The sequence below is a fragment of the Belonocnema kinseyi genome, chromosome 8 (assembly GCF_010883055.1).
Source record: "Belonocnema kinseyi isolate 2016_QV_RU_SX_M_011 chromosome 8, B_treatae_v1, whole genome shotgun sequence".
Taxonomy (NCBI): domain Eukaryota; kingdom Metazoa; phylum Arthropoda; class Insecta; order Hymenoptera; family Cynipidae; genus Belonocnema; species Belonocnema kinseyi.
This window is the reverse complement of record NC_046664.1, coordinates 45,857,999-45,871,843: the sequence shown is the minus strand read 5'-3', so window position 1 is coordinate 45,871,843 and position 13,845 is coordinate 45,857,999. Positions and strand designations below refer to the sequence as shown.

Below are 13,845 nucleotides of genomic sequence, written 5' to 3'. Positions count from 1 at the left end.
AATGCGACAATAATAAATAAATATCGTAGTTGATAATAAATGTCGTCTACTTTATTGATTACTGTATGAAAAATAAATTTTCTTATTAAATTAAAACAGTTTATTGTTGAATTTGAAAAGTTTATATAAAACATAATTTCATGAATTTAATACATTGAATCAAATTTTTCGAGCTTCAAAATTCAAAATTTTGTTTGTATCCTATCTAAAAAAATGGTGTAACGATATGCTTTGAAAGTATTGTAATCATTCTTGTTGAAAACTTGATTCGCTTTTCATTACTTGAAGTTGTTTTATATCTTTAATTTGAAATTTTTAAAATTGAATATCAGCAAAATCATAGAAAATATTATGCCACCAATTGAGAAACATTTGTAGATACTTTTTAAATACTATTGCGTGCCGTTGAATTAAAACTTTTTAATTGTCTAATAAATTATTGAAAACATTATACATATTTTATTTTAATGCTTTCGCTCGGAAGTAGTATTTTTTAAATCATTTTAATAATTATAAAATCAGAAAGTTTAGAAAAAGGCTTACAAAATTTTGAAAAAAGATATATTTTGTTAGTTTTTTAAAACCAGAAATTAGCATTTTTATACAAAAATGGTCAAGTAATCAAAATGATAATCACCTATTCTTCGATGATATTTAAAGACAATAAATAAAATGTTATCATTTATAAAATATGCCGGTAGTAAAATTATCAATTAAATGTGCAAAATAGTTTCATTTTAATTAAATACAAAAATCGAGTAAAAAGAAAGGCTATCCGATTATTTTCATTACCATTTTAATATAATCTTAAGGTGACAGAAAGCCACATTCGGCAAAAAAAATCTATTAGAAAAAATATTAACCAAAATTTATCATATCAGCTCAAGAAAATTTCTTAATTTCTTCGTAACTAAATACAAAAACGACTTTTTGCAAAAAGCGCCGGACCGATTATTTTCGTTTTTATCTTAAAATGTTCACGGGATGCCATACCTGTATTAACTTTTAAAAAATCCAATTTACTTGGAATTTTTATTAAAACTTGGTTCATTTCCACCGTATGGTATTATTGGAAATAGTTAAACTGCGATGCGCCACCTGATGACAAAAAATCCAAACTAAAAAAAATAGGTACGATTTTAAAGATGAATTTTAATTTCCGAATAAAAATGTTTATTATGATATCATTCAGTTTAAAATGCGCATTTTAAAAATCGTCCACTTTAACAAATTTAAAATTTTAGATTTTAATTGTCAAGTGTACATTTTATTTTAAAGAATTTTAAAATGCAGTTTTAAAGACTTAATCAATTCAAAATTAGAAGCGTTTGAAATCGAAGATTTTAGATAAAAAAAACAAACATATTAAGCTGATCAACTGAGAATATAAATTAATAATGATTTTTAAAATTGAATTGTTCTTTAGGATTTAAAAAGTGAATAATCATTAATTTTACAATACGTTATTTTAAAATAACCTTAAAATAATATATTCATAATTTAAAGCTTTTATTAAATTTCACGTGTTATTTTAGTATAAAATATTCAATTTTTAAACCAATCAATTTAAAATCTTTTAATTAAGAAAAATAAGAATTACTTAATATTTAGAAATATCTGACTGTTTATTTAAAATCAGTAATTATAGTAAAATATTAAAAACTAAATTTTGAACGTAGATTTAAATTGTTCTATCAACAAAAAAATTTAATTTTTGAGTAAAATTGTTGAACTTTGATGTATAAATAACAATTGAACACACATTATTCTATAAATGAACTCAAGGAATTTATAACAAAATATAGATTTTGGCAGGTTTCGTACAAAAAGTTTAAAAGATTTTTGAGAATTTTGAATGGCTTAAGAAGATTAAAAACATTTCCTATGAAAATTAATAATGACTTTTATTATGAAAAGATAATTTTCAGTGATTATTCAAAAAGATTTAGAAAGATTTACAAAATTATCAAACATGAAATTTGAAAGCATTTTAAGGATTATTAATCATTTAAAATATAAATAATTTAACTTTTAATTTAAGAAGTGTTCAGTTTATAAAAAAAATGTACATTCATTCATATACATTCATTTTTATTTAAACTTAAATTCCTTAAAACTTACATGATATAGTGAAATAATTTTTGTTTTTGTTTAAACATATTTGACAAAAATGTGTTTTTTACTGTATAATATGGGAATTCGATCTAAAACTATTTGTTTTTTTATGAAGATTTGTTTTTAATATTCAATCATTGTTTTATACTTCACAAAACAATCGTAAAAACACTTTTATGCAAAAATTAATGTACAACTTTAAAATTTTACCTACTCTTACTAGTTCCAGTTTTCGGCACCAGGTGGCGAAATGGTAAACCACCATTCCCAATAGGCTATTATAATCAGAAATCAGTCAGAAAATCCCAGATGCAATGATCTACAGTTTCTTCAAAAACCGACATGACAAAGCTAAGAACGAAGATAAAATATGTTGAGAGTGTCAATAGAAAAAGTGAGAATCTCAAGAGCCTTTCTCATTATTTGTCTTCTCTCTGGACTCGAGACTAGAATCTCAGGAGACCAATCTAAATGAAATCTACAGAACAGAAAACGGATTTGATCGGCTCCCTTGACTTGACGTTGTTGTGACTTTTATAGATTTTCCGACAGATTAAAGGCACGCAATTACGCAACCCTACGCAGAAAGGAAGACCAGAGACCATACCCGAGTGGTGGGACTGATACTACAAGTTCCCCGGAACTTCGTTCCTGTCCCTGTGGGAACGGAACTCCAGCCGATTCGTTCGATGTACCTACCAAGCCTACGGAGGCATCATATCGCGATTAAGGAGTCATTTTTTCACCAAAGCGACACGGTGACTTATCGGCAGTTCGATATCCAAAGCCTACACGCCAAAGCTTGGTGGGAGTCGAATCCTGGGGTTTAATTGAACTTCCCAACACGCTCAAACGAGCAGAACTTCGAATTAATCCTTATTCCACCGTATTCACTGAATCTCGGGGACTCGCACGGATGCAATGAACGTTGAAGTTGCACATTTTTATGTCCTTCAAAGAAGACATCTTGTTTGGATTTTATTTTATTTTTCATTCCACTTCTTACTAATCCCGGCTCATTAAAGTCGTTTGATTAATATGTAGAGAAATTTGACAGGAAGGTAACATTTTTTAAGTGTAGAGACTAAGCGGATTAAAATGAGGATGCTACAAAGTTAAATGGCATGTTTAGAATCCTTTAACCGAGCTTTTTCAGAAGAATATTGGTAAATTAAAAAATTTGTTTCTAATATCAGAGGCGGATGGTAAAATGGTTCCTCAAAGTTTATATAATTATTTTTTAACTTTTCTGAACACCAGCACAACATTTAATTTAATTCTTAAACGACTTTAAAAAGCTGCAATTGCTTTTAATTTTAGGTCATTTAGATTTAGAGGTTTTTTTTAGATATCAACATTTTGTAATTCCAGCAAACAAAATTAAACATTAATATAAAAAATTTGCAGACTTGAGATTACTAAGATATCAAATATTTCAAAAAATTTCACAAAGAGTTCAAAGATTTAAAAGCTTTCAAAAGATTTCAATATACAATTTTTAAATATATTTTGCAGCAATTAAAAAAATGTTGCGTAATTTTCCAACAGATTTCAAACACTCCATGAAGATTTAAAAAATTCAAATAAATTGCAATACAGTACACATGATGATATTCAAATAGGAATTTTTGATACAAGTTTATAATCACTTGTAAAATTGGATAAAACTGTCGTAATTCTAGCAAAAAAAAGGTTTCTCGTATAACTGTTTTTGTAATTTTTCATTTCAAGAAACATAAAAAATGATAAGAATGGTTCAACTAGAAAGTACAAGTTTTTGCTAGAATTGTAACACTGGAACCAATTTTACAAGCAAAAATGTTTGCAAAAAAATAAAACAATTTTTCTGAAAACATTTTGAAGGTTTCAGAAATATTTCAAAGCATTTTAAAAGGCTGCAGAAAATTTCATATAAATTTCGAAGATTTCACCAAAGTTTGCGAAATATTCGAAAGATTTTAAATAAATTATAATTTATACTTATTTATCTAATATTTATTATGTATTATTTATTTTTAATTATTTTCGCAAATTTTCTATTTAAAAAACGATAAAAATGATTTAAAAATAATTTAAATAAAAACCATAAGTTTTTTCTAAAATTGTTTACAACTACAAATATTTACAAAAAAAAATAATTTTTCAGAAAATATTTTTTAAAAAGTTCAAAAATATTTGGCAAAGATATCAGAAATATTTCAAACGATTTGAAAAGAACTCAGAAAATTTCAAAAACAATTTTCAAAAATTTTCTAAAAAAATGTCAAGGATTTCAGCAAAATTTGAAAGGATTTTTAAAGATTCATACATTTTTTTCAGAAGATTTCAGAGAATTAAAAAAAATTTTACAAAAATTACAAAGATTTCAAATAAAGTTCAATAATATGCAAACTGTCATTTTTTGTACAAATTTATAATTAATTGTAAAACTTTATAAAAGTGTCGGAATTCCGGCAAAAACTTGTAGTTTCTAGCAGAATTATTTTTGAAAATTTCTATTTGATTTTGAAAAATGTTAAAAATAGCAAAAAATTACGAAAATAATTCAATTAAAAACCAAAAGTGTTTGCTAGAATTGGAAAACTTTTACCACATTTGACAATTACAAATTTTTACAGAAAAATACAATTTTCCAGAAAAGACTTTACAAAGATTACAAAGATTGCAAAGATTTGAAAACATTTCAAAAGATTTTAAAAGATTTTAAAACGTCACCCTAAATTTTAAAAAGGTTGTAAAAGATTTTAAACATTTCAAGGATTATTCTCAAGCTTTTACATCATATTTCAAGAGTGATCAATTCATCGTTTTTAAATATAAAGTCAAAAATTGTAAAAATTTCAAATAGTACTTAAACCCAACGGTTTTGATATTTATATTATTCTTATTGAATCGCTCCTATAATGTAAAATGAAATAAATGTTAGCTTGTAAAAACTTAAGTAAACTTGATCGTATTGCTGCTTAAGAAATAAAAAAATTGAAACTTTCATGCATAAGGATTTAGAAAATTTAAAGTTTTCGACTGCCTTTTTTTAAATTAAAAACTTTTAACCAAGAATCATTTAAATTTAGGACGATTAACTTGAATCTTCAAATTTGTACAGTATTTTATGCATCCCAGAAACAAAACCTTTCAATTTTAATTTTTCAAAAATTGAATAGCATAAGCTTATAAAAGTTTCTGAATAAAGCCATAAAATTATACGGCTTTGCTAGTTATTATAAATAAATTTTTTCGTCAGTTTCTAGATAATAAATTAAAATGATCAATTTAGAAGCACTATTAAGCAATTTAATTAATTAAAGAATTAAATAACCTAATTAATCATTTCCTAAATTTGTCTCTGAAGTCCAGGACTTTGAATAATAATTCAATTTTATTCTATCTTCTTACTCATGGTTGAATTAACTAAAAAGATCAGTTCTCACCCAAATAGTTGATTTTTCAAATAAAATTATGAACCTTGAACTGGAATAGTTGAATTTTAAACAGACAGATGAATTTTTAACTCAAATTATGAATCCTTAACCGGAATAGTTCAACTTTCAACCAGAAAATAAATTTTCAACAAAAAAGCAGAATTTTTAACCAACAAGATTAATTTCTACCAAAAAAGAGGAATTTTTTATAATAAAGTACACGACCTTTCAAATGAAAAAGATCAATTTTCAATCAAATAGATGAATTTTTAATCAAAAATGGAATAGTTAAATTTTCATTAAACAAATTAAAGTTCCACTAAAGCGATTTTGATTGAAAATTCATCTATTTGATTGAAAATTGATCTTTCTCATTTGAAAGGTCGTGTACTTTATTATAAAAAATTCCTCTTTTTTGGTAGAACTTAATCTTGTTGGTTGAAAATTCTGCTTTTTTGTTGAAAATTTATTTTCTGGTTGAAAGTTGAACTATTCCGGTTAAGGATTCATAATTTGAGTTAAAAATTCATCTGCCTGTTTAAAATTCAACTATTCCAGTTCAAGGTTCATAATTTTCTTTGAAAAATCAATTATTTGGGTGAGAACTACATTCTCAGTAAAAAAATTTAAACCGAATAAAAAAATTAATATAAACAAATAGTTACGTTAAAAAAATATATATAGTTAAAAATTATTCTTCAACAAAAGAGATGAATTTTCAATTAAAATAATGAATCTTCAACCAAAAAAGAAATTAATTAAAAAAAGGCCTTAACTTTTAACATGAGTTTAATTTTCAATTAAGGAAGATTTTTCAGTCAACGAAACAAATTTTAAACAATTTGTTGAATTTTCAACTACAGAAGAACCATTTTCAACTAAGAATAAAATGATTAAATTTTCAGTTAAAAAAATTAGTTTCAATCAAAAAAAAACAAAACAATTACTTTTCAACAAAGTAGTTAAATTAAGTAATATAAAGCTCCTTTAACAACTGAAGAATCCTTGTTATCCAATTTTATATTAAGATTTAACAAATTTAAATTAGATTAAAATTAAATTTTAAATCACACTTAACGTCTAATAATCAAGTTAATGTATACAATTCCTGAAAATAAAACCAAGAATCCAGCGACTAAAATTGGACTAGTACCATAAAATTCTCCTATTATAATTAAAAAAACAAAAGATCCTCCTTTAAAAACACAATCCTCCTAATTTTTCTTTCCACTTTTTGATTTTTGTACAGAGATTTTTTTCTAAAGGAGTACCTTTTTTAAATTACAATAGGAGCATTTTATGGAGTTTTTTCAAATTTGTTCATCGGATTCTTGGTTTTATTTTTAAGAATTATATACACCAATTTTATATTGAATTAAAAAAAAAGCAAGCGCTCGAAAAAATTCCCTGAATTAAAAAAAAAATCCTTGACAATTCCAGGTATTCCGTGTTAAGAAATGTCTCTTTTTATAGCAAAAGAACAATAATACGAACCTAATTTTTCATTAGAGTTGATTGAGGTCGAAGAACGATCATTTGGTTGATGCATTCTGCGTCTCGCTTTATCTTCAGCGCGAAGTTTATCTCTCGTTGGTGGAGAAGCACTGCTTGCTGGTTGGTCCTTGTAATTTCGGTTTTCTGAAGGAGCAATAGGAGGTTTTTCAGATCCAGTAATTAAAGGAGAGACGGAAGTCGAGGTCGTCGAAGCGATTGTCGTCAATGTATTCATGGAAGCTGTTGTATTTGCTGCAATAAAACAAAATTATTGTAAAACAGGGTGGCCGCTGGACCGGGAATCAAGGAAAACCGGGAAATGACAGGGAATTTTCTGGGACCGGGAAACGACAGTGAATTAAAGATTTCTTAAAGATTTAAACAATTAAAAATTAAAATAATTTGAAGATGAAAATTTTCTATAAAAAAAAAAAACAGTTTTATTTTGTCAACTTTAAATATAAATATTTTTTTAAATGGAGCTTTACTTTGAATATAAAAATCTGAATAATAATTGATTTGATTAAAAACGATTCTAGATCCGTTCAAAATTTGATAATTTCTAGATTGTATCTGTTTTAATTCTAAAATCTTGATAAGAATTGATTTTAATATACCATTTATTACGATAATTTTATTTTTAAATACAAATTTTAATGATTTATCAATAAAATAATTTTAATTTAAAATTTCAGACCTTCCCTTACATTCTTTTTTATATTAAATTCAATAAATAAATTTATTAATACATATATTATTTCTAACAATTTGTTTAGCCATTAAAAATGTTGATGTGCGTTTGAAACTTTATAAACTATTTTCTACTTAAAAATAACTACATAATAATATAGTCGTAATTATAGGTTTTTATTAAATTAAAAATATTGTTTAAGTCTAAGTTATTTAATTGTTAACCCATTTAATTTGATATTTTTTAATTTATAAAAAGAATAATTATTTAATATTTAGCAATATTTCATAGTTCGTTTCAGACGAGTGAATGGAAAAAATTTGAGTAATTTTAAGAAATATCTAGAAGTTTTCAAAATATTCAAAATTAATTAAAAACTTGAAATGATTTCAAGTAATTTAAAGGAAGTGTGTTAATATATTATGTTTTCAGAACTTCTAATTATATTTTTAAATGAATTGATTTTTTCCTACAATTTTTGGCAAATCCTGCAATTTAAAAAAAAATCCTTAAAATCTTCTAGGTTCTTTTTTGATAATTTTTGAAATCACTTAAAATCTTTTTAAATTTTCTGTTACAATAATTTTTCAAACTATAAATTATTTTCAATTTTCCTAAAATTCGTAAGAAAATGTTTTTATTCATTTGAAGTCTTTCATAGTTCTTAAAAAGGCTTTAAATTTTTCGTTTGAAATCTGCAAAAATCTAATTTTTTTAATTCGGCTGTAGGTATTTGCACCAAAATTTCGATACGAATACACAAATTTTTTCGGTACACACACTGCGTTTAAATTATTCGAAATAATTTCAAGTTCTAAATTTAATTCAAATCTTGTTAAAGCTTTTTAATATCTCTTAAAATTACTCTAATTTTTTTCTACATATAATAAGTGTTCTTTTGTTATTTATAAATTCAAATTTTAAGGATTTTTGTTTTAAAATTGCAGATTTGTTTAAAAGTTGTGAAAAAATTTAATTAATTTTAAAGTATATTTAGAACTTCTAAAAAAAATTTCTAAAATTATTTTAAATTTGAAAAAATTTAAAACCACTTTTAGATTTCTTAAGATTTTGAAATAAAATTTTGAAGCTTCCCAAGGATGGTTGAACTTTTCAGAATAAAATTAATTTAACTTCAAATTTAAGAACTGTTGAGTTAAAAAAAAATATTTTTCAATTTTTTATGTATCGAGCTTAAAATTACTTAAAATAATATTTTTTGAACATTTTGAAGGTCATTGTTTGATTCTTTAAATTAGAGTATTGAAAATCTTACTTTAAATGAAAAAATGTTTAGAATAGAGTTCGATTTTAAAAATTTCATTGACCGTGAAAAATGTTTGTGAATCGGGAAAAAACCGGGAATTTTTTTCTTCGAATAAAACGGCTGCCCTGTAAAATATCTATCCAATTTTCAGACATAAACGTCTCCAATTCCGATAAATATTGAAAATTTTAATAAAAGGGTAGAGATTAATTATTATTATTTTATATTCACGTTTTTACATTTTTAGCGCTCAAAATATAAAGTATTTTTGAATGGGAAACATTACGATTGAAAGAAAATTTTTAATCATAAGGATTTAAAATTCAATTATTCAAAAAAAAAAACGCTCAAAATATAAACTACTTTTAAAAGGGAAACATTACGATTGAAAGAACAATTTTAATTAAAAGGATTTAAAATTCAATTATTTAAAAAAACGATCAAAATATAAAGTACTTTTAAAGGGGAAACATTACGATTGAAAGAAAATGTTTCATTATAAGGATTTAAAATTCAATTATTAAAAATAAACGCTCAAAATAGAAAGTACTTTTAAAACGGAAACATTAAGATTGAAAGAAAATGTTCAATTATAAGGATTAACAATTCAATTATTAAAAAATACCCTCAAAATATAAAGTACTTTAAAATAGAAAACATTAAGATTCAAAGAAAAATTTTAATTATACGGATTTAAAATTCAATTATTTAAAAAACGGTCAAAATATAAAGTACTTTTAAATGGGAAACATTACGAATAAAAAAGTTTCTATTACGAATCGTTCAAAATTAAACAAATCCGAAATTCATTTAAAAATGCAAAATTGTAAGTTACTAAGAATTGTGATATTAAAACTTTTTTATACTCAAAATCTTTAAAATTTCAATTATTTCAAATAAATTGATACCGTTTAAAAACTACTTCTTTTCAAATGGTTACTTGTATTTTTCAAAATGCAACTATTTCAAATTTAATTGTAAATTAAAAACTTATTAAAGGGAAAAATTGAAAATGTAGCGTTCAACATTAAAATTTAGATTTCTAAAATCATCTTTAAAATTGTGAACATTTAAAATGAAAGAAATGCTTCAATTACTCGGGCATCAATTTCAGATTGCTGAACTTTTATAGTGTTTTTATTTTTATTGTATTATGTTGAAAATTAAAAAAATTTAATACAATTCAAGATCGCTAAGATTTCAATTTTTGAAATTGCACAATCATTAGCTTTTCAATTCGAAATTTGTTTTATTTTGCAAGTTGAGTTTGAAATTTTAAATGTTTCTGAAAATTTGAAAATTAGAAATAATTCCATTTTCAGTGTCTAGATCTACAATCTGCACATTTTTAAGGCTTGTATTAGATCTATTATTTTCTGAATTTTACATTATTTTGAATTTATTATAGAGGAATTTAATCCAAAATTGTTTAGTTGCGAACCCTTTAAACTGAAAATTAGGAAACTATCGAATATTTAAATTTGATATTCTACGAATTCGAAAAATTTTAATTAAACTAAAAATTGTGCAACTATCAAGTATTTACATTTGATATTCTACGAATTCGAAGAATTTTAAAACCCGGACAATAAAACTTAAAACCTACTACAGTTGAAACGAAATGATGCAGGAGGATTTCAATTAAAACTTGTTCATCATTATGGCCCTGCTCGTTTCTCGGATATAAAACCTTTTTCCTGGTAATTGATGATGCTTATTTTAAATAGAAAAAGCATTCTTAAGATTGAAATTAAAAGAGTAATAAATCGTTGAAGAAGATACTGTCCGCTCGACGCCTACTGAATTCTTATTTTTACGAGCATTCAACTGTTTTCTTTCACATTCGAATTTTTTGGTTGAACTTAACTTTTTCTATGTCAAATTAAAATATTTTTTGGTTCAAATATCAACTGTTAAATTTCTCGCTAATAAGTGTCTTTTTTTGTTGTTGCAAATTTAACTACTTGATTGAAAGTTAAACTCCTTTCTAAAAAATTCATTTCTTTGGTTGAAAAAAATTAATTTTTTTAACCGAAAATTGAACTATTTGGTTAAAATCCAACTGTTTCGTTAAAAATTAATTACATTTTTTGTTCAAAATTCAAGTTTACGGGTTTAAAAATTCAGTTGTTTTGTGGGTAATTGGTCTTTTTGGCTTAAATTTAAACAATTTGGTAGAAAATTTAACTATGTAGTGAAAAATTCAACTCATTTGTAGAAAATTAGTTCTTTGATTGAAAATCAATTTAATTAAATGAAACTTTGGTTATTTAATTTGGTATCAAATTAATCTTCACGGTGGAAAATTCAACTATGGTTTAAAATCGATGCCTTTTATCGGGGATTCGTCTTTTTAAGTGAAAAAGTAATTTTCTTAGATCGCAATTCTTTTCTATTATTTTAGATATTAGATACTATATAAAATATCAAATTTTTGTATTACAGAGTGACAGATAAACTGAAAAATTTATAACTTTTATAAATTATAGAGTTCAAATATTCAGATTAAATTCCAAAACTATAAATCCACGCGAACATTTTCAATACTCTAAATTAAAGAATCAAGAATTAAACTTTAAAAAATTTTTAAATTATATTTTTTAAGTAATTTTAAGCCAGACAAATTAAAAAGATAATTTTTTTTTATGAACAATTTTTTAAATTAGAAGTTAAATTATTTTCATTTTAAATAGTTTAAGCATCCTTAAAAAACTTAAAAAATTGACTTCAAAACATTGAGAAATCTAGAAGTGGTTTTATATTTTTCAAAATTTAAAATCGTTGTTGAAATTTTTTCGAAACGTTTTAATATATTTTTAAATTAATTGATTTTTTTCCTAAAACTTTTAGAAAATCCTGAAAATTAAAAAAAAAATCCTTGAAATTTGAATTTATAAATAACAATAGGAACACTTATTATTTGTAGAAAAAAAATCAGAGTAATCTTGAGAGATACTTAGAAGTTTAAAAAATATAAAAATTAAATTTAGAACTTGAAATGCTTTCAAATTATTTACACGAAGTATGTGACCTGAAAAAAATTGGACTATCCGTACCGAAATTTTGGTGCAAATGCTCGCAGCCGAATTTAAAAGAAAATGCAGATTTTTGCAGATTTCAACCAAAAAATGTAGAAACTTTTTAAGAATTGTGAAAGGCTTAAAAAGAATAAAAACATTTTTTTAAGATTCCTAGGAAAATTGAAAATGATTTTTCATTTTGAAAAATTATTGTAACAGAAGATTTAAAAAGATTTTAAGAGATAACCAAAATGATCAAAACAGAAACTGGAAGATTTTAAGGATTTTTTTTAATTTTCAGGATTTTCCAAAAGTTGTAGGAAAAATTAGGTTAATTTTAAAATGCATTCAGAAGTTCTAAACAAAAATGTTAACACACTTCTTTTCAATTACATGAAGACATTTCAAGTTTTTAGTTAATTTTGAATCTTTTCAAAACTATGAAATATCTCTTGAAATCAGTCAAATTTTGTTCACAAATAATAAGTGTTCTATTGCTATTTATACGTAAAAATTTAACAATTTCACTTACAAATTAAACATTTTTAAAACGGACCGATTGAAAATATAGCGTTATAAGTTGAAAAACTAATTGAAATTCTACAGATTCAAAGCTTTCTTACGTAAAACAATTCAGTTTCAAATGGTGTACTTTTACATATATTTGTGTCAAACTTACTCGTCTTAAATGAACAGTGAAATTTTTAATGAATAAGAAAACTAATAAAAATAATATATTAAAAAATGTATTTATTCAATTTAATATAAAAAATAATATAAAGGAAGACCTAAGACTTTGAATTGAAAATATTTTATTGATGAATCATTAAAATTGTTATTTAAAAATAAAACTATCGGAATAAATGATATTATATTAATCTCAATTCGAATTAAGAATTTCGAATTCAAACAGTTACAATCTGAAAATTCTCGAATTTTGAACGGATTTAGAATCTTTTTGTCAAATCAATTATTGTTCAGATTTGTATACTTTAATTATTTATAAAACTGTTGAAATCAAACTTGAGCAAATTTTTCTTCTGAAAATTCGTAAAATTCCCGGTCAAGGAATAAATTCACTGTCATTTCCCGGTTTTCTCGGTCCAGCAGGCACCCTGAATTAATATTAATTTTATATTTTAATTTAAGAATTGCGTAAAACAATAAAATAATAATCGTGTGCGTAGTACGTGAGTTTTCTAGTGATAGAAATAGTCGAAAAACAAAACATTCCCGAAACAAAGGCGAAAACATAGGAGCTGCAATATGGACAGAATAAAAAAATCGTAGTATGTATAATAATAATTACATAAACATAATATATTGGTGGTTCGGAACCCACCTTAAGCTGTAGGTCCCCCTTCCACCACCAAGTAAGTGTGTGGAGGGTGTGTAAAGGAATAGAGAAGGTTTAAGAAAAATGTAAACCCTTAGGGGACACATTAGAAGCTTCCATTTCAATTCCATAAACATAATATGAAATTAAAGGCCTTTGGCAGTATAGAAGTTAAATTGATTTTTGATAATAAAGCATCGACGTGTTTCAAAATGGTTTTTAGTTCTTTTGCAAGATGCGAAAAATTCGAAAATTTTAAACATCAAAAAATAATACATTTTCTACAATAATCTGAATTAATTAAAAAATGAATATAATATAAAAGTTCTTTTCGCCTCTTGAAGAGGAAGTGGAAACCAGTTCGAAACGCGTATATGCTTTATTATCAAAAATCAATTATAAGTAAAAATATATCAAATAAAGCTAAAATGGCAATACATAATTCTATATTTGTACCGACTGTACTATACGGTAGCGAGACATGGACTTATCAAGAAAAA

General features: G+C 24.3%; 1 protein-coding gene across 4 annotated transcripts in view; it reads right to left on the bottom strand.

Annotated features, from left to right (window-relative positions):
* The window catches only part of LOC117178254 (protein outspread), a 368,009-nt gene that overhangs the window by 40,908 nt on the left and 313,256 nt on the right, over window positions 1-13,845 (bottom strand). For all 4 annotated transcript variants that reach the window (XM_033369600.1, XM_033369601.1, XM_033369602.1 and 1 more), the window contains exon 7: window positions 7,032-7,283. In XM_033369600.1, coding sequence (XP_033225491.1) covers window positions 7,032-7,283 — 252 coding nt within the window. The remainder of the gene's footprint in view (window positions 1-7,031; window positions 7,284-13,845) is intronic.